The 25,609-nt window shown below is 40.4% G+C and overlaps 1 protein-coding gene across 4 annotated transcripts; it reads left to right on the top strand.

Annotated features, from left to right (window-relative positions):
* The first annotated feature begins 3,767 nt into the window (after positions 1 to 3,767).
* On the top strand, positions 3,768 to 20,912 carry ANP32E (acidic nuclear phosphoprotein 32 family member E). Of its 4 annotated transcripts, none has more exons than XM_027826988.3 (7): positions 3,768 to 4,198; positions 7,478 to 7,627; positions 8,951 to 9,073; positions 10,545 to 10,710; positions 12,305 to 12,465; positions 15,195 to 15,246; positions 17,681 to 20,912. In XM_027826988.3, the coding sequence occupies exons 1-7, from the start codon at positions 4,145 to 4,147 to the stop codon at positions 17,746 to 17,748; spliced, it is 774 nt and encodes a 257-aa protein (XP_027682789.2). In that variant the 5' UTR covers positions 3,768 to 4,144; the 3' UTR covers positions 17,749 to 20,912. The 4 variants fall into 4 exon arrangements, with proteins under 4 accessions (XP_027682789.2, XP_027682791.2, XP_027682790.2 ...); XM_027826990.3 differs by having other exon boundaries at positions 3,918 to 4,198; positions 17,684 to 20,912; XM_027826989.3 differs by having other exon boundaries at positions 3,921 to 4,198; positions 12,308 to 12,465.
* The last annotated feature ends 4,697 nt before the right edge of the window (positions 20,913 to 25,609 follow it).

The following is a 25,609-nucleotide window of genomic DNA, read 5'->3' as shown; positions in this document are numbered from 1 at the left end:
ATGTGCCAAAGGTTGCTGATCCCTGCTATATACAGTCCTTGAACAGAGATGATCACAAACAACATACAGGCAATCCCCTCTTTCAGGAATTTCATCCCAAACACTAATACCCATTTCCTAGAAAGCAATTCTGTTTCAAGAATTAACTCTAATTACAGAGCTTAAGGCAAAGAGTAAACTCTTTTGTTGCTTTCTACAGCTCTCCCAAAGGAACATCGTCACAAAATTAACAATGCAGCATTTCTTCAAAGACTGAACAATATCTTTATGCTAAGTACAAGAATGTGTAAGATTAAGTGTAACTGTGCCACCTGGTGCCTCCTACCATGACACTTAGGACTTAGGTCATGTCTACACTAGCGAGCTTACAGTGACACTGCTGTACTGGTGCAGCTGTACCACTGTAAGAGCGCTCTGTGCCGACAGGAGAGAGCTCTCCCGTCAACATAATAAAACCACCTCAACAAGCGGCAGTAGCTGTGTCAGCAGGAAAAGCTCTCCCACCGACACAGCACTGTGCATATGAACACTTATGCTGGTGAAACTTATGTCGCTCGGGGGGGGGGGGGTGTTTTTTCACAACCCTGAGTGACATAAGTTTTGCCAACGTAAGTAGTAGTGTAGATTTGGCCTTAGAATAAAAGTGCTGTAGAAGAAGCCATATGCTCCCAGTTAAAATCTAAAATGTCACTTAAATCTCAGGGCTTGCCTACACTTAAAATGCTACAGCAGCACAGCGACACCGATGCAGCGGTAGCACTCCAGTGAAGATGCTACCTATGCCAGTACTCCACCTCTCCAAGAAGCCCTCCCGTAAACATAGTACTGTCTACACCAGAAGTTAGGTCGGTATAACTGCATCACTCAGGAGTGTGGATTTTCCACATCTCTGGGCGATGTAGTTATACCAACATAAGTTGCTAGTGTAGACCAAACCTCAATCATAATGAGACATAGAGGTCTTGATCCTTTAAACACAGGGATGAAATCCTGCCTCCATTTAAGTCAATGGCAAAAACTCCCATTGACTTCAGTGGGGCTGGGATTTCATCCACAATGCTCATCTCCTTGTCTTTTGAGCTTTGGCAAAGCCAATTTTGCACAAACAGAATCTCAGTGAACAAATATTCATGTTCTTAGTCAATTATTATAATGTCCTGTTTTGGACTGTTCACAACATCACCCTCATGCAGGCCTGTAACCAGGGTGACATATTGGACTCTTGTCTTTTCTCTAGAACAGTGGTCACCAACCGGTTGATTGCGATCTCCCAGTCAATCGCAATCTCTGGCGGCACAGCGGGGCTCCCTGACTGCCCTGCTCCCACGCCGCTCCCAGAAGTGGCCAGCGCAGCCCCGCAGGCGGGGGGCAGGGGCCTCCCTCCGCGCGCTGCTCCTGCTTGCAACCACTGCCCCCACAGCTCCCATAGGCCGGGAACAGGGAGCTGTGGTCAGTGGGAGCTGTGGGGGTGGTGCCTGAAGAGAGGGGTAGCTTGTGGAGCCATGTGCCGCTCCCCACCGCAGGGGCCCATTGGTCCCTTCCAGGAGTGGCGTGGGGCCGGGGTGGACAGGGAGCCTGCCTTAGCGGTAAGTGCTGCCCAGCAGGAGGCCGCATCCCAACCCCCAGCCCCTTCCTCGAGCCAGCACCCCAAACCCCCTCCTGCACTCCAAGCCCCTGCCCTGAGCCCCCTCCCAGAGCCAGCACCCCAAACCAGCCCTGAGCCCCCTCCCAGAGCCAGCACCCCATACCCATCCTGCACCTCGAACCCCCTCCTGCACCTCAAGCCCCAACCCTGCCCCCCCTCCCAGAGCCAGCACCCTGTACCCCCTCCTGCACCCTAACCCCCAGCCCCAGGCTCAGCCCAGAGCTCCCTCCCACACTGCGAACCCCTCGGCCCCAGCTCAGAGCCCATACGCCCCCCCGAACCCCAAACACCTACCCCAGCCCGGTGAAAGTGAGTGAGGGTGGCAGACAGAAAGTGATGGGGGGGATGGACTGAGTGGGGCAGGGCTTTGAGGCAGAGGTGGGGCAGATCCTTAAATTCAAAAAGTGATCTTGGGCATAAAAAGGTTGGAGACCACTGCTCTAGAACCTCAGATCAGTAAACGTCCATGCTGCCTTATCCTCAGTGCTATTTTTAAGACCTAGTTTTTGCTCAGCATCCACTGCTAAAACCCTTGTCCAGGACCTCACCATCTCTTCTTCTCGGCTACTGCAACCTCCCCATCTCCAGCCTTCTTGACAGGTCCACTCAAGTCACTGCTGCTCAGTTAATCCTTCTGACCATATTATCCCATCCCCCACTTACATCTAATACAGGCTCTCTAGACCTTATCTTTAAGGCACTTCCCTATCCATTTGCTCTTCCCTACATCAGCCTCACACATCATCAACGTCAGCCTCCGCTGCCTGTTTTTCTCACAAGAAACTTTGTGCTTTTTTCCAGGCCACCCCTTTTTTATGTAGCACTCACCCCAAACTAGCTCAGTGATTTGAGCATTGGCCTGCTAAACCCAGGGTTGAGAGTTCAATCCTTGAGGGAGCCATTTAGGGATCTGGGACAAAAATGGGAGAGTGGTCCTGCTTTGAGCAGGGGGTTGGACTAGATGACCTCCTGAGGTCCCTTCCAATCCTGATAGTCTATGATTCTATACTCCATAGTCACTAGTCTCATCCTCTTTCAAATACCTCAAGATCCACTGCTACCACAGTGCCTCCAGGAACCTGCCAGCTGATAACAGATAGGTAACTGGAAAGTAGGGATTTTTGCCATTTATCTTCATATAGTTAAATCTTCTCATTTAATTTAAAAAATGTGACTCAAAATTGACCTTCTAAGTGTGCATATTACCATTATCTGTACTGTGGTGGCACCCAAAGTTTGCCATCAGCATCAGGGCCTTCTGTTCTTCATTTATGGGGAAGATGGGGCTGTGAGCAAAAATTTGGCTACATCTGGCAGGACCCAGTTTTTTGCAGAGCTTCTGGATAGGCATGTGTCACTTGCCGGGTGTTTTTTGTTTTTGTTTGGGGATACTGGTACAATAGGAGCAGCAGAATCCAGGTTTTGGACCTGAGTATTTGTGACATTGTTACACTAAGCTGCATTGGGGTCTGGATTTTTTTTTAAATATAAAATTCTATTTACATTTATTTTCTGTATAGGCACTGAAACCAGGGACTTGGGGTTCAAAAAACAACATAATCCAACTTTTAAGCAGAGACCCAAACTTGGCAATTTCTAAGTTTTTGCCATGCTACTGCACTGGCATGCATCAGTACAGGGTATTGTGAATGCATTGGGGACAGCTAGCTTTTTCTCTATTTAGGCAGCAGAATTTGAAGGATTGGGGCCAAAAACTGGATGGCTAGAGCTTTTTATGACAATCTTGCACCAGAATCCTTTAACTGAAGTCAGGGCAACATAATGTATTCTATTTAACCTATGGAGTTTGCAGAGCCTCTTCTCCACCCCATCCCCTCCCAGATTTGTAGACTCTAGGTACAGAATGCATTAGTCTAGATTTCTAGAACACAAAATAAGTGTTAAATGGTCTCAATTTAGCCAATGGAGTTTGGGCACTGGGGCCAGAAACCAGTTTGTATCCGGGCCTAGGCTAGCACGGATATTTAATGCAGTTTTGCCTTGCAAGTTTTGCGCGTACCTGTACCACGGCCATACACAGGGCACACCTTACGTCAGCAGTCTGCACACGCGTGCACTAGGTAGGACTCCCTGCCCCTGCGGTGCAGCCCACATGTGAGACCCGCGCGCCAAGCGCACAAAGACAGGAAAGGCGCCGCGCGGGGCGGGGCTTGGCTCGAAAGAGGCGCACTTTGAATGGCGTCCGGCGGAGCCAATCCCCTCGCCCTGAAGTGAAGCCCTTCTGGGCCAATGGGTGACGGGGAGGCAACGCTTCAGCGAAGGCGGGGCGTCTGGGAGGGGGCCCCGTGCGCCGTGTAATGGAGGCTCAGTGCGCGAGCGGCCATTGAGGAGGCAGGAGCTGCGTGTGTGTACCAAGGGAGGGGGTGGGGCGGCTGCTGGAGGAGTTCGAGCCCCAACTCTTGCCTCCATTTGCGACAGCGGCGTCGGCTCGGCGGCGCGTCCCTCCCTCGCGGCGCGGGGGCCTCAGGGAGGGGGGAGATGGAGATGAAGAAGCGCATCACGCTGGAGTTGAGGAATCGGGCCCCGGAGAAGGTGAGGGGACGTGACGCCCCCCGGCTCCCCATTGCTGAACAGCTGATACATGGCCCGGGGGGCAGCCGCCACGTGGGGCCGGGCCCCTCTGTGCTGCGAGGCCGCCGCGTCCCCCCCCCCCCCACCCCCCCCACACACACCTTCCCTCCGCCTCGCGCTTCCAAAGGTTCCTGGGGAGGCTGCTTGTGCACCCGCGTAACCCTTGGCTGTTCCGCAGACCGCTGCTGTGTGTCTCCGCAGCCGACGCCGAGCGCGGCGCTGGATAAGTGGGGCAGCCTGTGCCCGGGATGGGCCCCCTGCCCCAGGCGTTTGGCTCTGTGTGAGAGGGTCCGCGGGGTGACCCGAGAGCAGAAATTAACCTCCACCCTCCCCGGCAGCCCCTTCTCGGAGCTGCGGATCGGGGTCGACCACATTTGGCGGCTCCCTTCTTAGCTTTTTGCAGGCTAGTTCTTGGTTGAATTTAAGGGTGTTTCCCCGTTTGGTGTCAGTGCTGGATTTAGAGTGAGAACTTCTTTCTCCTTTCCCCGCCTTCTCTGCTAACTTAACTCTTGTGCATGGAAAAATGTGGGTCACCCATCATGCTTCAATATCTACAGGTTTGGGGGAGTTTTTTTACGACCCTTCAAGCTAGAGCTGCTTTTGGGGGCTGATGAACACATTGGAATCCGTAACTTTTATGATCCCTCTTCTGGTTGCCATCTCTGCCGTGATTTGCCTTATTTATTTTTAACTTCTACTACGTGGATATTGTAAACAGGTCAGAGTTGCACCGAATCCATTTTAGAACTATCTGGGTACATGACTGATTTCCTGCAGTCCTTTTCCAGCAATCTGCCAGAGGCAGGCAATTTTTATAAAACCTCTGTGTAAAATGCTTTCCCCCCCTTCTTTCTCTTCTGACATTTGGAGCTGTTTATTTTGAATTACATCGTTTTTAGTCTCTTCTTTCTCTTTCCTACCCCCTTCCTTCCCTGAGTTTTCAGCTCTGCCCAGTGAGCGCATGATAGGGTAATGGCACCCTCCTCTCTTTTCCTTGAAATCATACTGCTTATAACCGGCCTTCCTAATGGCTAAAGGCAGATAAGGCGATTGCCGTTAGGTCCTGTTCAGTCATCAGAGACAAGATAGGCTTCTCGTTTGTACCTCCACCCACCAAGCAATAAGGTTCGGTTTTGCGAGGTCATGTACAATAGGGTTCGCTTCTCTGTGCCCGCCATGCAGCTAGAGTCAGGTACCTCCTCTAACTCTGTGATGGGAGTGGACTGGAGGTGTAGAGTGCTGCAGAGAACGCCAGCCCTTGCTGCTCTAACTTAACTTCAAAACAAAAGTCCAGTGGGAATGGAACCTGCTTATAGTGAAACTTTTTTTTTCTTTTATAGCGAAGTAGGATGAAAGTCCTGAAGTGCATTGCAATGTGCAGATTGCATGTCAAATATTTTTCTTAACGTTTTATTTCCTCTTCAGGCAGATAAAAGCAATTTTGATCATAAGGAACCTTTTCTTAAATGTGGGAGCCCAGGGTGTATGTTTACATTGTAAAATTCAATTATATGTAGACAAGTGTGTTCCTATAGATTGTCTGAAGGAACTTCAAACAAATGTATTTAACAGAAGTTTAAGGCAACCATTTTCAGGTGATCATACTCATTTATATATTGTGTTCTGCATTGGGAAGGATTTTGCTGCACTCTAGTTTTTTAGGGGGGTGAGGTGGCTCAGTTAATCTCCTATAGTGATTTCATTGACTGCTGTGTGATCAACCTGCAGCCTTCGCTTCCGTGCTGTTGAACTCAGCCAACGAATGGTTTGTAGCTCCAGCAGATGTTTTTGCATTTAGGTCAGTAAGAATGCTATTGACCAGCATGTCTAGGTGCCCCAAGAGTATAAAGTCCAGATAGGTTGATATCAGAAAGTGTTGTTACTTCATGCCAGGCTGAGAGATTGACCTGATTTACAGTAAATGTAGAAGTGCATAAAAACCATTAGTTGAATAAACAATACATATTTTGATGATTTCTGGGCCAGATGTTTTTAAAAGCCTAAATATACATTTAGATTAGCATAAACATTTAACTGAAGAGACTGGAGTAGCCCCAAAAGAATAGTTCCAGTGTTTTATGAAATTCTTGTTTTTAAGGAAAAATCCTCTATAAACTTTATTTAAAACAATATTGAGGCTTTAGCTCAAACTGACAAAAGTAAGACCAAAGCCAAGATACCACTTGTACTTTCCCCTTTATCTGTAGTGGTGTGAAATAAGGCTTTAAATTTTGTATCTCTTATTTGTCTATTATCCACCAAAATGACCAGTAAGTTGTCAGTCAACAAGTGTGATGTTCTTTAGAGCCACCCTTATTTCAAAGCTGAACTTTACATACTAATATTGGGCTGGATCCTTTTTTTTTGTTTTTTTGCAGTTAGGACATTTAAAATGTCAGAGTTTTGTGGGAAAATGTAGTGCCCATGCCTGTTAAAACCCACAGTAAATGGTATGTAGAAGGTTAATTTGGCAGTCCTATTTACCCTTTCTCATAATATAAGACATTTTGTGAAATAGAGTAACACATTTAAAACACATAGAAGAAAATACTTAATGCATAATTAACCTGTGTAACTCACTGCCACAAGATATTGAGGCAAAGAACTTTTAGTAGGATTTGCAAAAGGATTAGGTTCTTTTATGGGTAATGAGAATATCCAGTTAAATTGGTAGAATTAACAAAATTTGGGGATATTAAATGTTCATGCTTCTGGATATAAGCTAACCACTTAAGTGATGGGTTTAAGGAAGAAATTTCCTTTATTGGTATATTATTAATTGTCCAATGTGCATGGGGTTTCTTGCACCTTCCTCTGATGCATCTGGCACTGTCCTTTATCTGAAATAGGATACTTTATCTGATGAACCATTGAGCTGATCTGGTTTTGCAATTCCTATGTTTCTATCCATATAAAGGCCCACGTGCATCATTGTGGTTGTGTTATCCAAAGCCGTATATTTCTGACCATTAACATGCTAAAGTTTGCCTCTTACATATTTTCCTTTTTATGACCATGCTTCAAACTCTCTTGCTGCAAATATATGCTATGTACTTTTTTAGTAGGTTGGCAATGTTAATTGCGGTGACTGTAGGCCCCGATAACTTCAGTTTTTGCTTAAGTGCAAAATAAAACATGTTGTCTTAATGGTTTAATTCTTCAAGCTGTTGGTTTAGATAAAGTTCAGTGTGCTTAAAGGTCCTCATTAACCTGAAGAGTGACTTTATGTTCTGTTTGAAGGTGACAGAGTTGGTGCTTGATAACTGTCGATCCAGCAATGGTGAAATTGAAGGCCTGAATGAGTCATTTAAAGAGCTAGAGTTTCTCAGCATGGCCAATGTAGAACTGACATCACTGGCCAGACTCCCCACCTTAAGTAAGCTCCGAAAGGTATGTATCTCTAGACTTTAAAAACTGTTTGTCTTTAAGGTGCCACCGGACTTCTTGTTGTATTTGTGGATACAGCCTAACACAGCTACTCCTCTGATGCTTGGTGTCTCTCGACTAAAAGTCAGTTCGCTTTTGCCAAATTTATACACCTCTTTATGTAAAAATCTTTGGTTAACACAGGTTCTTGTACCCTTTCAGTATTGACAATCCCATTTGCATCATATTGAAATGTCTTACTAGAATGTCTTTGCAGGGCTTTGAAATGATACCAATCTAAACTTTTCAAGATTTAAAATTGGTGTGGGTATTTTTAAATTATGTTCAAATTATTCTTGTCCAAGAACTCTTGGAACAATAAGTGGCTTATCTATTCAGCACCAGAAATTAGGGTCTGGTATAGCCTTCTCATGATATTAGCATTTTCATTGATGCTGTGGCTTTTAATTAATTATTTTATTAATAAAATACACCCATAATATTTATACAAAGTCATTAATGTGTGTACTCTGTCATGTGCATCATTAATTTAAAAATGAGATCTGAGATCCTGAACTTAATTGCTTCAGATTTGAAATTATCCTTTGTAATTTCTGTAAACTTCAGAGTAGTCTTTCAAACAGAGATTGACAATTTGAGTACTGATTAACACATGTAACTTGCACCGATTAATGTCTGAGGCAATGATCAAAAGTACAATATTACTTTTTACTTTTACAGTTAGGTTAAAGATATTTCATGCAGTTGAATGGAAAGAGAGAGGGGGGCTGGGGATGAGATATATTAGGTGAAAACCCAGCTCCAGAGTATGAACACAGGTTCCATTGGAGTAACTCAGCGTTTCACCCATGACTAATGAACCAGGATTTTGCCCATTATGTGTAAATAAAACCTGTACAAAGATCTAACGTCACGTTTCACTTCCTGCTGAAAATCTATGGTCCCAATCCTGAAAACATTTAAGCACATGATAAACTAACTGTGCTAAGTGTGACTAGTCCCATTGTAGTCAATGGGACCACACAGGCTTCAAGTGAACGATGGGGACCCAAGTATGAAACTTCTTAATGAATTATCTGAACCAGGCACATAGTAAAGTGCTGTGTAAATAAGTAATATGTTAGGCTTTGGAAATACGTACACATCAATATAGGTTCCTTTTGTTTTAAGCAAACTTTATTTTATGTAAGTAGTCTGAGGCTTTTATGGGTTATACAGGAAGTCAAGTGGTCTTGTGATGCATTTATTGTTATAATAAAATACAAGCTCTTAATTTCGATAGCAGTGAAACCAACCATCTAATGATCCAATTTTTGTGTATGGTAGTTGGAATTGAGTGACAACATCATTTCAGGAGGCCTGGAAGTCCTGGCAGAAAAATGTCCGAATCTCACATACCTAAATCTAAGTGGCAACAAAATCAAAGATCTTAGCACTGTGGAAGCCCTTGTAAGTATAAAGTAGTTTCTTTGTTTTTGTTTTTTTGTGTGTGGTTTTTTAAACAATTGTAAACCATTGTTAAATCTCTAAATTTAAAAAAAAAAAGTATCAAAGGTAAAAATAGATCATAATATTGAACACAGTAGTATTGGTTGTAAGTGGTTGACAATAGGAATGCCTTACAAATACAACAGATAAATGCAATAAATGGTGTTTAAGCTAGTGTTACATAGGAGATCAGTAAAATACAAAACAATAATAAACTGGGTGGTTTAGCTGCCTGTGTATAGCTTTAACAAAACTGAAAGGCATCCAGAGAGCAAAATACTGTTTTACTTTTTCCATACGTCGGGTTTTTTGCCAGTTCAAGTAACACTTGGGTGTTTTCTTTCTAGATTGTCAGTATCCCAGTCAGTCCTATATTGCATAACTCTGCTGTAATAAATTCATCATCCCATAGTTCAATCAAGACAATAATTGAAAATTTACTATCGGAAGCTATCCTGTATTAGCAGTGGAATGGACCAGATCAGAGGTTGTCAAACTGTGGTCTGTAGTCAGTGTAGCACTGGCTATCTATATATTGCTGATCCTCCTTGGCTTTCAGTTGCTAAAATACACTGAAAGAAACTAAAAATACAATAATTACTTGCCTAATAACTTTTCTGTGTAAGCAATAATAGTTGCCACAAGAATGTTAAGTGACTTTGAGTGGGAGGTGTCCATGTAACTATCTTTGAAGAGGGGTTCTGTAATATGGGAAAAGTTTGGGAGTCACCTGTACTAGAACTCTTTAAGCTTATCTGCAAGATCTGTTAGTGTGCACCCTGGCTTGCTGCACACCAGCTGGTGTTATGGACTCTTCCACGGAGCACTAAAAGTTCCGTAGTGTGTTTTGATGTAATGACCCCTTTAACTGCAGGATCAAAGCCACTCTTGGGTATCTAAACGGGAAAAAGTCCCATCTTTCTTCCTTCCAAGTTTATAGGAGAAATAAGTTGATTAGCTCCTAGGGGTTGGCTTGTGTCAGTGAGTAGTTTTGTATTTGTGTAGAAACTGAGGGGTAAGCTAAGTTGAAGAAATAAATCTTGAGGTGTAAGTTCCACAGAGTAGGTCCAGTGCCTGTCTAAATTCTGTTTTCTGCTCTTGCAAGCCACCTCCTGAATAGTTTCACTCTTCTCATGGAACATAGCTGTTAAGAAAGATCATGGATGCAGAGGGACAGGTGATATCTGTGACCTTATGGGGTGCTTCTTTAATTATCAAAACAGAGACTTTATACTGAACTCTGTATATAAAGGAGAGTCATTGCAGAGAATGGAGGACCAAGGTGGTGAGTACAAAGTAAATTGTGTAGCTGGGTACACAGCCTATTACATTTAGGCTAAGACTTGCAACTTGACAAAAGTTCAGGGTACCAAGTAGTTACTGTGTGTTAACTGGAAGAAAAAGATGAGTACTCTTAATTCTTCATTTTCAGCAAAATCTTAAAAACTTGAAGAGTCTCGACTTGTTCAATTGTGAGATCACAAACCTGGAGGATTACAGAGAAAGCGTTTTTGAGCTGCTTCACCAAATCACATACCTAGATGGATTTGATCAGGAAGATAACGAGGCACCTGATTCAGAAGAAGAGGAAGATGAGGGTAATTTTTCTAAATGTGCTATAGCTGTATAAAATATACTTTATATTATCAATATCTAAAGTTGAGACTAGAGTTACTCTTGGACTGAAGTAGCACAATATCATAAGCTACATTTTTGCAGTATAGCTCTGTAGCATTCACTCATTCAAATGATGCTTATGCTGAGTTACAATAGGAAGAATTGGAGTCAGAACATAGTCAAGAATGTTGTGCAATTCTTGTTAAATGAGAGAGACTTGTACTTGAATAAAGATATGATTACATTAAAAGTAATAAATAAGCGAGCCAGCGGTAATCTGTTTTGTTAATGAAAGCTTTTTGGGGGAGGGTTTTCTCACTTCATATCTGATCTATGTGGAAATTATATTTCAGTAAGCATACTTGTATCACAGGAGTAGAAGTCAACAGACAGGAGGCCTGTAGCAAAGCTAGTATTGGAATCCCCTTGTGACCTCGAGCATCAGTTTTCCTTATTGCTAAAGTAGGGATACCACCTTCTTCATTGCTATTGAGGGCTAATTCATTAATGTTTGTTTATAAATGGTTCTGAAATTAGATGGAAGGCTCTGTAGAAGTGCAAAGTTATCGCAATTTCTGCATTGATTTCAATGCAAGGATGGAAGGTAGCAAGCCTTTCTTTAAATACGGTTAACTTTTCGGACCATGATCACTAAAGCTATGAAAGACATCTGAAATGTTTGTTTCACATAGAGCTGTTCATGAGTGTCTCCTTGTTGCTATTCTGGTGGATTGCACTTTGGCTTTAGATTACATCTGTCGTCATACTTAAATCTGAGTTGAGTTCTTTAAGAGAATTTCACCAAAGAGAAGCTAAATGTGTCAAATGCTCTATTTTGAAAATGTAAACAACGGATAAGTAAATGTAACAGTATCTGAAAATCTCTTAATGGGCATCAACCAGAAATTTTGTAAATTTAAAAAAAAAAAAAAAATTTAAAAAGTAGTTTCAGATACTAAACCTGTCCCTAAATTCCACCTGCCAGCCTTTGTGGTTCAGACTTATATTTAAAATGTCTTCCCTGTAGCTGCATAAAATACCCTATACAGAACTGCCTATTTGAGAGAAATTGTCAAAGTGGCTATGTGGTGCTGCAAATGTACAAAATAAAAATGAGATCTCTTCTCTAATACAGTTCTAACTGTAGGCATGGAACAAATAGGAAGTAAAAGTCATTCAAGGGTATTGTGTTAAGCTGGCTGTCCTTTTAAATTTTAGACCTTGATCTACAAGTGACTATGTGCAGTAGATACCCCACAGCCCCCTTTCCCTCTGACTTCTCTGAGGATTGTTGCAGGCTTAGGGATCTGCATATGCAGAGGAGTCGCTTGAAGGATCAGGGACCTTGCCCTCCTACCCTTGGTATCTAAATGCTTGTTAAGTTAGTGTTTATACATTTATAGTCTTCATATATTTTAAATAGACTCTTTTCTCCAGAATGCTGTCCATTTTTTAAAACTTCCGGAGAAGACCTTGTTACTGAGTTGTCTTAGATTTTTGGGAAGCATGTAAAATGAGTTTATGAACAAATCACGCTTTAAGTGAGGATATATGGAACTATTTCCTTTCTTTCAGAAGGAGATGAGGATGATGATGAAGATGAGGATGAAGCTGGTCCACCAGGAGAGTATGAAGAGGATGATGATGAAGATGATGGAGGTTCAGATTTGGGGGAGGGTGAAGAAGAGGAGGAGGAGGAAGTGGGCCTTTCATATCTGATGAAGGAGGAGATTCAGGTAAATTTATACTTTTTCAGCTACTCAGTCCAAGAAGTTTTAATTTCACAAACTCTGTTTCTGGGGTTTAGGATTTTCGTGAGGCAAAATGGCTAAACACAGATGCATTTTGTAGAAACCGATTCTTATAAATCTAGCATTGTATGTAAAGCAACAGACCACTTTAGATTTTGGTGATAAAGTTTTCTCTCTGAAGTATTTAGTTGAGCATAAGTGTTGCCTAACAACTAAATATCTCTGCATTACTCAAGAATATGGCTTTGATTTTTTCTAAACTTCCATCCCACCACCTAAAATGAAAAATGTCTGCATTTTCTGTAAGCTCAAAAAACAAGACCCTATCTCCCCTCCCCCATGTTGAAATTGTACACTACTACCAACTAAACTGTCAGATTAGAATATTTTTTGGATTAAAGTAGATAACCAATCTTTTTCATAGAAAAAGTGAAAAAATATCCTTGTTCTTGACTACGTAATCTACAGTAGTAACAAGAATAGTCAATGCTACTTTATCTGAGTAACATTAAAATTAAACAAGGGGGGGGATCAAGCTTTTTGTAACTAATGCTATTTTACATGGGGTGGAATTTTTATCCCCTTGATTCATCGGTAACTCCTCTCAGCACTTCTGCAAGGCTAGCATCAAAATTACCACCCTAATTCAAGGATCTCAGAGATCTTTACAATATTCACTTACACAAGCTTATTGAGAAAGGCAGGTATCTCCATTTTTAGATGCGTGAACTAAGCACAGGAAGAAGTGAAGTGACCTAATCATGGCTACATGGGTCAGTGGCAGTTAGAAATAAAACACAGGAATGCTGAGTCTTAGTCCTTGTCTCTTCAACTAGACACTTACCCTGTTTTTTGTATGGAGGAAGTGTATTTATTTTTGTTTCTGTATAGCAGCAGTTCTCACACTCTTAAGATCTTCTGTACCACATTCAGAACCAAAAGTATTTGGAATACCACCTTCATAACTTTTCAGTGTAGTTATAACAGATTCTTATTTTAATATAGGTTGAATCTCACTAGTCCAGCAGACTCTGGTCTAGCAACATCCGTGGTCCAGCATGATTTTATTTTATGTTTTTTATGCTTTATCTACTTACTTCCTTGTGCCAATACAGTAAAATTGTGTAACAACACTAACACTTTGTTATGAACAGAGCTGGTAAGCCTTGGCTAGGCGGCGGCGTGTTGTTCCGTTTATTCGCCTCGTCGAGATAAAAATAGAGACCCGCTCGCTACAATATTGACCTCCCATGGTTCGGCAAATTCTCTGGTTCAGCACCGTTCAGGTCCTGAGGGTGCCGGACTAGAGAGGTTCAACCTGTATTTTTCTTCAGACCATCCTGCATGCTGCATGACTGCTGTGTGTGTACTACCAGTGATACATAGACCACAGTTTGAGAACCATGGTTGTTTGGTGGTCTTCATTTTATTAATCATAATGAAGTGTTTATAGAACTTTCAGTGCTTTGTATAGTCTTACAGAATTCTGTAACCTTTTATCAGAGCATTGAGATTTTGAGGAGGTAATGGCTGAAAGTCATTACAAGAAGGTAGAACTAAGTTTGATTTGAGGAGTTGAATAAGAACCTTTTGGAAATTCCTCTGAAGAATGGACAAACAAAGGTTTGGAAAGAACAGAAATTCTTCAATGTTAAAATCTTCAGTAAGTCAGTAGCTTCTGTATACCGTTGCTTTTGGGCAACAAGGAATTACAGCATGCATTAAAAAGGGCTTTAGAGGAGTTGGAAACCATGGTAGCCCAGCAGAGCTAGATAGTGAGGATGTTTTTTATTTGCTACTGATAAAGTGACCTATATTGAGCATGCAGTTCGGGAAGTTCAGGCTGGTCAGATTTTTATCATATTTTGGAGAGCATAAATGAGGGCTAGAATCAGCCAAATTCTATGCCATTTAAACCAGACCTTTAAATAAGTAGCCTACTTCAAAGCTTCCCTTATACATTCAGCAAGAGCTTGTCTTAAATTATAATTTTGTCTTTAAACACAAAACAAGATAAAATTTTAACTGTAATGCCTTCAAATTTTTACCAGATGGTATAATTAACATGTATAACATTAGCAGTTACTGCTTGAGCAAATAACGTTCAGTTTTTCATCGAATCTTGCTGTACTGCAGAGATCTCACAACATTATGTGATCTTGTCTGGGGTTTGCAGTAACAAGTTGGTCCAATTGAAGCCAATTTGCCAACTGCAAACCTGAAAGAGCAACTTACTTCTCATTTACTGTATATTTTTTTTTATTGACATAGCAAAAAATTAGATCTGTTCCTAGTTCATCTATTGCTGCTGCCATAGTTTCTCCACATTTTTTCACAATCCTCTATTTCTGTGACCTTTTGATAAAAGCTTATTTGTTGTACTGTCTTGCTCTTCCTTAATGTATCATTTTGTAAATTCCTGGTGGCATCACAAAGGATTGATAAGTGGGAAGTAACAAGAAAAAACTCAGACTACAGGCCAAATTCTGATTTTTATATATCTGGGTTGCACAGATAAGTGCAACATAGAGAAGAATTTGGCCTCCTGTCTTCACACAGCTATAGTAAAAAACCTGAGAGAAAGTAAATACCGAATGTGATCACTAAACAGAATAAGTGCTTTGTTTAGAGAAAACTGAAGTATAGGCTGCTTAAACTAACCCTAGGTATACTGCAATTTTTAAAAATCTGATTAAATATTTCATATTGTGAAGGATGAAGAAGATGATGATGACTATGTTGAAGAAAGAGGTGATGAGGAAGAAGGTAAGTTTCACTAATTGTGGAGGTAGCATGTTTCAGAACCCTTCTGAATTGATTCTTTCAACTTCTGTAATTTAGGAGGTTGAGACTAGCGGTCCATTAGTATAAATTATGTCTGTCTAGCTGGTCTGTTTGAAGGTATGTAAACACAGGGAAAGAAGGTATCCTGATATGGGCTTATGAAAGATTTCACAAGATTTCACAAGTTAAGCATTTAGCTGAGCAGCCATGCATTACTTCATATGCTATCTCTTTTCCCTTAACCAGTATATCTTAACACTTAACTTTTGAGTAAAAGTGAACAAAAACAATTTTCTAAGCATTTTTATAGAAATATTTTAGCGCCCTAAAGTGTAAAGGGGAAAGTTGCCAAATGAAGGAGCTACAAAAATCTAACTTCCTAAGGTAGGGCTGTTGCATAAACTTCATTTATCACAGGTTTAAAAGAGGTTCATTAATAATGCATCAGAAGTGTCTGAATTCCCTGGTTAGGGCTTAAAAGCAGCATTTTTGGGACCCCCGCAAAGCCCTCCCTTACTCCCATCCGCCATGGCATCTGCATAAAATATTTTAAGGAGGTGTCATTTAAGAAAAACAAAACCCAATGTCCTGTTTAAGGGCTGCATGCTTAAACTCATTAGTTGGATTTTTTTCCCATCTAGTCTCTTTCAGTAGCTTCTTAAAGAGTTTTAGTGAAATTCCATACATTAATGTCTTATGTAGTTCCTATAAATATAGACAAAGGCTTGGAAATAGATGTTTGAGGGAAAAGAGTTCTGTTTGACTTCATCTCGAGACCTAAGAACGTTGAGAATATAAACAAGCAAAGTGACGAGCTGCCTTGTAACTAACAAAAATAAAGGAAATTCATCCTACTTGGAGAATATATTGGTACTAAGTGTATTGCTAGTATGGAGGAAAAGTGGTATGTCATACTTTTAGAGGGAATGATCTCAAGCTCTGTCTGTTGAGAATACTGAGTTTTCTTTGCATGGTACAAATGGGATACCTCTGTATACTCATGTATACAATAAGTATGAAAAGAATCAACAAGAGAAATTGGGTAAGCCTTACACTTAATAGGCAGAGGCTACAAACAAACTGCCAATCAAAAGGCAAATAGACAAAAGCAGTGGCAAAAAAAGGAAAACTTTGAATTGTACCCTTCTCTCCCCTTAGAGTGTCTGTTTAGATTTCAAGATGTTCAGGGCAGGGACCAGTCATTTTATGTTTATAAAATGCCCAGCATGTTTTTGGATGCTAGATTAATAATAATAATGGTTCTGGTAGTGGCAGTAGTGTAATCCTGCTACTGTGTAGTAAACATCTACATACTGTGATGGGTTGGGTGAGTTACTTACATGGTTCTGCTCATTTTCAGTAAGGACTGGCCAGATTTAGAGAGATTTACAGGGTGAAAAGATGTTTTTTGAGTTTTGTGTAGCCCTTTGAAGCCAATTTCTTTATTAAATGTAGACTAGTAGACAAATTCAAAAATTCCTGATTGCATTAGTAGACTTTTGTTCTACACGCTTGGCTTAACTGAATACCTCTTTGGAAATTTGTACTCTGGATTTTAAAATCACTGATATTGAACTATGCAGTGTCGTAGCTGTGTTGGTCCCAGGATATTAGAGAAAGGTGGGTGAGGTAATATCTTGTATTGCTTCAACTTCTGTTGGTGAGAGATGAGCAGCTTTCAAGCTCACACAGAGTTCTTCTTCAGGTCTGGAAAACGTACTCAGTGTGTCACAGCTAAATACAAGGTGGAACAGATTGTTTAGTATAAGTAATTAATGCACATTTCAAGGGACATTCAAGACGCATTCAATGTGTTAACGGTCCACTTCATCTTATTTACCATGACAGTAAAGCAGCCAGTGAGGATGTTTAAATGGCCAGAAAATGATTCTGAGAATGTCAAATCTTAAATTTTTCAAATTGCATTTCATATTTTGGCCACAAGAGTGCATAATAGGCCACTTGGATTAATTATTGCCACATTTTCTGTATGAAACTGTTGAAAATTAAGAAAAGTAAGTTAGTAAAAGCAAAATCAGGTTAAATGTGTCCTCTCTCCATTTTAAATCTCTATATAATCTGGTTTACTGAATATGTAACTTGCAGTCCAGACATGAAAGGATTCAGATGTACATCAGACTGAAGAATAACCTGTTTCCAGTTTGAAATGTAGTATGTTCAGTTTGAGTATTCATCTTAATATGGCTCACCTAAGTTACTCAGAATAAATAAGAAACTGGTTGTTTCAAAAAGATCCATCAGTAGCACAAAGATGTATAGTAATGAGTGCATATTAGAAGAAAAAATATAATTTGAAGTAGTCTGCTAGTTTTTTATAGGTAAGAGCACAACACAAGTTAACTTCTTGATGATTAAATTGAGTGTAATCAAATATATACAAACTTCTTTTTCTCAGCAGAGGGTGTCCAAGGGGAGAAGAGGAAACGAGATCCTGAAGATGAGGGCGAGGAAGAGGATGATTAAGTCACTATCGAAATAAATAGGACCAGAGTCTTTAAGTTACAGAATACGCAATAGTGATCATGCAAATCTGTATGTCTCCATGTACCATAGATGTCCTTACAGAAGATAACATGTTAACTTTTTATAGGAAAGGTGTGGTTTTACTATTTTTGCCCTTTTTATCATTCCAAATAAGATGTAATAGCCTGGTAGTGAACATATGTAGAAAACAACTTTCAACCCTATAATCACTGAACCCATTGTCAAGTTTTCCCCTAGAATTTTATTTGGACTTCTTTTGTTTTATACAAGCTTGCAGTGTTTGTCATTATTAGTCCACAATTAAAGACAGACTTTTACATGGGTTTAGTATGGTGAATTTCATTTAAGATTTTAAAATTGTATGTAAACTGAAATCAAAGATGCTGTAATGTGATAAAGTCAACAGTCTATTTCAAATGAAAAGTTGGTTAAAACCAATTGAGCTGACCACAGGTCCTACTTGGAATCAACTTGATTATTTTAACTTTAAAAAAAAAAAAAGTGACCTGTGAATTATTTGGTGGTGGGGGAGCTTATGCCCTCTTTTACTGTGTTATTACTTATGAGGAAGGCCTAAACAGGTTTAAGGCCTAGTTTTCCCTGTTTATTCTGAATATCAACTGTGTTGGAGGACTTGTTGGATATGTTTGAGGATGTATATTAGCTCTCATGCTTTAATTGAAGTGGAGGAGATGTGGCATCCTTAACAAAGGCTTGCTTTCTCCAAAATGTTTAGTCATTGAAGTTATATAGGTATTTCAAACAAACTAAAAAACAATCCAAAGTTTTTAACAGTCTAACCAAAACTCCCTTTCCCTCTTACTTGCTCAACTTTCACTCACTTGGCTCTTGTTATGTTGTCATTTCATTAGTTCCCCAATTATCGTAGTCTTTGAGGTGAGACAGGACCTGAATTTCTAATGTAAAAACAAGCAGGTATTCCCATCAAACACACTTCTAAATTTAAAAAAACCCCAACCTTTTAAAGCCTTTATAAAGCATAAAAAGGCAAAAAATGAGTGTGAGATCAATTCTCTCATCTTTGCAGGTCACTTTTAAAATTTTTGTATCGTTGCAGCTAAATCATTAAAGGCCCCATTTCAACAGTAAATAGTTCTTAGTTTTCTGTCTTGGAAAGCTGCGGCAACTTATTCCACTTCACATAGTCGGTTGCAAGTGCAGAAGATGTGCAGGCCAGGCTTTTCTTTGGCAGACTGTTAATTGTGACTGGCAGATCTTAAATTCTGCCCCAATGGATTATCTCATTTCCCATTTGAGCCAATGCAAAATAGAAGTTCAGAGACACAGCACTCCTCTTTTGCAGTTGTAATTTGGATTTCAAACAGGCATCTCAATGCAACACTAACTTGCATTGTTTCAAATAGATACTCAACCAAATATCACACACAGCTTTATTCAAGAGACTCTATTTTTTTATTATATATCTTTCTTGGCTGACAGTAACTGTGTTTAAACTGTGGAAAGATACGTGGGGTATTTCCTGGACCTGTATAGTGGAGTCACCCATATAGCACAGTTACCTGTAAATATTTAATAAGGCGTTTCACATACTGGCAGACTTTAAGGCTATGTCTACACCATGAGTTAAGGGTGTGATTTCCAGCTTGCATACGCATACTTGTGCTAGCTCTCATTGAGCTAGCATGAGTATAAATAGTATTTAGCATGGCTTAGCTGTGCTGAGTATGTACCCATAAGGTTCAGGTGGGTTTGTACTCGGCACTGCTAAACCATATTGTTACTGCCTGTGCTACTGTGGCTGAACTACTGAGAATCACAGTCCTAGCTTGTATAGACACAGCCTAAATGTAATGATTCCTGAATCAAGTTAAGACAAACCGCATGAGCAAAGAAGTCCACAAAGCCCAATTTCTTGGGGGGTTTTTTGTTTTTTTTTCTTAATAGAGCCGTAAATCATAGTTCATGTGGTTGTAAAGCAGAGCCAACTTTTAAAGACATTTGAATGGAATGTATGAGCCAGTTGGCAAAAGATTTGGAAATATATTGATTAAATGGGTTAAACTTTTAAATGGATATCTATAGAGACATTAGAAAAGTAATTGGTGAAACAACATTAGCAACCACAATCCAAGTTCCTATGTTTGTTGTATGAATATTAAATGAATTAAAAATCTTAATTAAGTGCACACCCCTTCTTTCATCATGGAGGCTCTGTGTTCAAAGCAGTTGCTTTGTATTCATCTTTACTATCTCAAAGTTTTTCCCCTATGTTTGTCTTTGAATGTTAACTTTTTTAGTCTCAGCAAATGATAAAACCTTCCTATTTACAAATATGTACTTAAAAATCTCTCAATGTAAAGATTATACTAGACTGTCTTATATTGAGACATACACAAATTGTACTTAAATACAGCGTTAAACTGAAATTTAAATTAAGAGATTTTTGATGGAAATTACTAAAGATATCAACAGTCTTGTTTCGGTCAGCAAGTCTACCTTAAATCATTCAATGTTATAAAGGTTAAACTATTTAATTACCTTTTGGAGGGTTTAGTAGATCCTTCCATAAAACATGCAGGCTTACATTTTTTAAAACAGTTCACAATGTGGTGCATCAGCTGCTGGTAACAAAAGTCTGAACCTCACATGCAACTATGACTTTCTAAGTAATTTTGTCTTTTCCACAGTGTTACCATTTTAAATATAGTTTCCACATTTGCCAGTCAGCTTGACACGTAACCAAGATAGTACAGCTTTTTTGTTTGTTTTTTAAGGTAACACATAGAGCCTCCAGATACCTGAAAATTTTTTTGCTTGGTGGGTGGTCTTTTCATGCAAATATGTAAGGGTGGGTTTTATATTTTGTAGAGGTTTTTGTCCTATTTTAATGCTCTTTGTATGGCAGTATGTATATAGTGTGTTCAGTTCCTTATCAAACCCTTTCCTTAAAAACTTTGAAGTAATTGATTTTGTGCAACTGTGTTTTGAATAAAGCCATGACAGTGTTAAATAAATAAAAAAAAAAAAACCCTGCAGCACTCTTCTGATGACTTTTAGTTGTAACAAAATGTGTTTCTTCCCCATGTGTGCTGTACATTTTAAATTAAAGTTTTTCAAACTGAATTATTTCAAATAAATTGAAAATTTATTGTTGTATTGGATTAATTTTCTAGCATATAGCTTCCATTCAGTAGCTGCATTTTTTGTTTGTATCAGAGGAATAAGCAGTATTTGCTATTTCCCAGTATTGTTCTCAGTTAATGGAAACTTACACTGTACTTTTATTATAACCGCAACTACCTGTCCTTGTAAAGTTGTTATTGAAGTAATAGCACTTCCCTCAAGTTTTAAAATACATTAAGTGTTGTTCATGTCAGTCGGGTTGTCATTGCGGCGGGGGGGGAATCAATTCTGCCTTGTATAATACAGTAATACCTAGCTTTTGTATAGCACTTTTTGCAATAGCATTTTGAATTCCATATTTCAGAGAATCAAGTAACTACAGTTGTGAAAGGATGATTCTAAGAAGATGATAGACTGACGTGTTGTTTTTTAAAAAAGTGAACTTAACAGGTTTTGATATTTATTTGCATTGCAGTAGCTCCTACAGACCAAGGTCCTATTTGCTACACACCATACTGTCACTGTCCCAAAGACCTTACACTCTAAGTAACTGACCACCCAGATTAGGGTGACCAGATGTCCTGATTTTATAGGGACAGTCCTGATTTTTGGGTCTTTCTTATATAGGCTCCTATTACCCCACCCACTCACTGTCCTGATTTTTCACACTTGCTGTCTGGTTACCCTAACCCAGATTCATATTGGCTTCCTGAAAGAAACTTCTAATTAACTTTCTGTAGAATTGTATTTTCCTAAGCTTAGCGCTCTAATTTTACCAAAAAATTTAGTTCTTGAATTTTGTTGCTGTGAGTTCTCTGCACTGAGCTATTTTTGACATCTGTATATAAACCTAAAATGTCAAGAGAATTGAAATGCTTTTCCGCATAAACTCAATGCAGAAATGAGTGTGCAAGTGCTAGCGTTGCCTGCCTTCTCTGTAAACTGATGCAATTCAACAACAGTAAATAGACAAATCTGGTTCAATCTTGTGAAGTAAAATCGATAGTGGGATGACAGGCGAGAGCTTGGACCTTGCTTTTTAAAAGTGGTTAGCTAGACATCTCTTGGAACTAAACTTCTAGCTCAGTCTCTTACTCTTCTGATGTAGAAACATTGAGGTCTCCTTCAGGTAGGACTTTAGAAAGCTACTCCCCCTACTTTTCAAGGGGCTAGAGATCCTATTGCTTTTATTTTGAGATTGGTCCAATATCCTTGACAAAAATCCCATGGATGCACTTGTGCAAGTTAGTTACCTCCCTCGTTTCTGTCCTAGATGACTGCTTACTCCACTGATATATTTCTGAAGCAATTCCGGTGCTTCAGAATGAAAGGCATTAAATTAGCTTCACAAAATCCTATGTGCCTGTTTCCCCAGTGGATTTTTTGTGGGGGAGGGGATGGACGGTTGGGACTGAGTAAAATATTTGCCTTTTATAATGGCAAAGGGGTAGGTGAGTATATCTTGGGTGTGAATTAGTAGTTTTACAGCCTTGTAAGTCTGCAAAAAAGTAAAAACATTACATTGTGGTATGCCAGTATACAGAGGGGAAAACTTAACTGTAGGGCACAGTACTTTCCCTTTAAATACAAAAATAAATGTGAAGATTTGAGGGGTTCCAAAAATGAGTGCCAAGGCTAGTATGTTGTCCTGACCGGTACTAATGTGTCTTTCTCTTTGCCATGTCTAGTAAACCTTAAAAATAAATAAAACAGCTTTTGTCTGCCCTGTTTATGTGATAGCTGCTGCCTGAACACATTTGTTGAAAGTGGGGTTGTAGGGCAGTTATGTCAGTATCAATGGTGCAAAGAATGGTGCTTTCTCTTAAAGAGCAGTTGATTACCAGTGGTAAGGTTTGTACTGTTGCTTATGTCATCCATTTTGTCACAACCTCCACAGGAGTCCCATGCATATTTTTTCCTCATACTTTCTCTATTTACCTCTTCCCACACTTCCTGCCCCTTCCTCTTTAGTCCTATTCCCGCCCCTCTCTTGTGTGACTCGCTTTATGCCCCATATTTTGCTCTCCTATGGTATCTCTTCCCCCCCCCCGCCCCCCTGCCGCTATGCTTCTGTCTCAGTGTTGTCCTGCATCTCATTGTGTCTCTGTTCCCCACCGGGTCAGTGCACACTAACAAGGGGGACACAGCAGCCTTTTTTCTGAGAAGCCTGTGGTAACTAAAATGGGGGCGCCTTGTCACTTCCCATTCACCCAGCCAAGCGCAGGCTGCCTGAGGCAAGAGCTGATTGGCCCCTGAGCGCGGGAAAGCCGTTATCCACGGGTTTTCCCCAATGGAGCTGCAGGGGCTAGGCAGCCACCCGCCGCTGACTGGCTGAAATTTGCCGCAGTTGCCCCCCCCTTCCCCCCTCTCTCCCCTTCAGCCTTGTGCGCAGCCGGCGCGGGGGGATTAAGCTTTGAAGTGGCGCGCGAGCTCTTCCCCCTCGGCTCCAACGGTCGCTCCCCAGCCCCTCTGTTTCCCGTCCCGCCCTTTTACCCCACTGTGGCTCAGTGATTTATTTTTGTAGGGGAAGAGGGAGGAGGGGTGAAACTCCCGCCCAGTGCCACAAATTCCACCTTTGAACCACCATTTGCTACATAATGTCTGAAAAATAAATTAATTCCTGTCAGCTGGTTAATATTTTTCAACCACCCCCCCCCCCCGAAAAGAAACACCCACCCACAAATGCTGAACTTTCTCCTCAAATCTTGACTGAAAATGTGATTTTTGTAGTGGGCGAGAGAGCTCAAGGATTGTTTTAAATAATCATTTCCCTCATAGTTTTAAAAGTTGTTTAATTTGTCAGTTGCTGCCCAAATAAACATCAAAATAAGGCAAATTCCATCAAGTACACATTTTACAAAATATCCTCACCACCCCAGATCCTCTCTGTAGGATTGTTTTTGTTGCTGGTCTGCTGGGAGATTCTGAGGCCAATCAGGCCATTGCTCAACCTTTCCTCTCAGTAAATACTGGCAAGATGTCATAACTCCCTCAGAGGCACAATTGGGCACTATGGCTTTTATCCTCCATGGGACAGGCACCCTATTCTGGTTTCTCTTACTTGCTAGCTGTTTTAATCTTACCCCAGGTAATATTTCACTCATGGGGTATATTTTAATTTGGATATAAATAACTGCTGAACCATCACTGTTGCCAATCCCACATCCACGAAAATTATGAGATTGTCTTGAAAATCATGGTTTTAAAAAAGAAAATAAGAATTCTGTTTGTTTGTTTTTTTGTCTTCTGGTGCTGTAGACTTTATTGGTAATGTTTTCAATCTTTTCTCTGCAACTGTGAGAGCTAAAAACATACTCTTTTAAAGACAGAAGCTGAGATTCTCATGTAATCACATTAATTCAGGAGCTGGGGCTTTAAGAAAAGCGGCAATTATTGTGAGATTTGTGATAAAGTTGTGAGAACTGGCAACCTAAAAGCCCCCATTTCCTTACAAGTAAGATGGGTAGCACGTTTTGAGCTTGTCAGCAACCAGTTTGGAGGAGAGGTGGTTAAAAGAAAATGGGATATATACCTGGTGTTGCTAAACGCGAGTCATGAGTCAGGCCACAAAATAATAATGAAATTGGTTTAAAAATAGTTTAAAAATAAAACAATGTTGGTTCCTTTTATTTGCCTGCTGGTTTCCGTGCATTTGGGATGTACTCGGATCACATTTTCAATTTTTTCTCTAGCAATAAGGGCTAGAAACTTTAAATGAAGGTTGAGGTTCTTCACTAATCAAATGCCTCCAAGAAATGGGGCTTTAAAAAAAATATTATGAAAGGAGGACCCTGGGCAAAAGCAGGGTCATAAGTGGCTGGAAAAGCAGAGGGCAATCCCATTCTGTTTTTGGAGCCTAATCTGACTTCCTTTAATGATAGACTCTCATTGATTTAAATGAGAGTTTAATTGGGCCCTTGGAGATAGGGTAGCTCAGCAAAGAATTGCCTGCCATTTGGTCCTGCTGTTTGAGGTGGTTAGTGTTGCTACCCTGATCCTTCAGCGGAACGTGAGGGATGTGGGAATTGAATGAGGACTTGCCTCTTGTGCTGGTCTCAGGATAGATGGTTGCTGTCTACTCCAGGCCTGCTGCCAACAGGGGAGGTGGGGAATAAGTGAGTTCTGCTGCTGAAAGAAGAGATTGGGCAAGTCTGTGAGTTAGAAATCCTGGCGGGGCTCCTAGCAATTGCTTGGAATTAAGTTCCTGCGTCAAGAGCAAAACATCTATCAAATTACATGTATCCTGTGATTGCAATTTGTCATATGGCTAACACAATTCAATGTTCCATTTATATTAAAATACACAAAAATGTACGTACATTCATAAGAATGGGAATGGCTCCAGTTCGCTAGTAGGTCAGACTAAAGTGGCTGGGGAGGGAGTTGTGAGAGTGCTGCAGTTCACATGGATCCAATACCCTATTTAATCACAAGAATGGAGCAATCTGGCACAGTAGAGAGAGATGACACCATGTTGTATGCATAGGTTCATGATCTGCATTTGTTGCTCAGTGGCCCGTCACCTAAAAAACTGGGATTTTATTGTGTTGTAGCCTTAACTTTCTAGGGCTGATGATTTTGCCTGGACAAAGAAACATTTAAACCATAGCATATGTTAAGCTTCAGTTTTGGACTTTCCACCTTGACCATATCCCTTTTTAAAAAATAACTGAGATGAGGAAACCCTATCCTCATGCGTCTTACTCGCCTGCCAAAAATGAGGGAAGATCCAAAA

This window comes from Chelonia mydas, chromosome 24 (genome assembly GCF_015237465.2).
Source record: "Chelonia mydas isolate rCheMyd1 chromosome 24, rCheMyd1.pri.v2, whole genome shotgun sequence".
In the NCBI taxonomy this organism is placed as follows: Eukaryota; Metazoa; Chordata; order Testudines; family Cheloniidae; genus Chelonia; species Chelonia mydas.
Note: the sequence above shows the minus strand (reverse complement) of the source record. Positions and strands in the feature narration are given on the sequence as shown.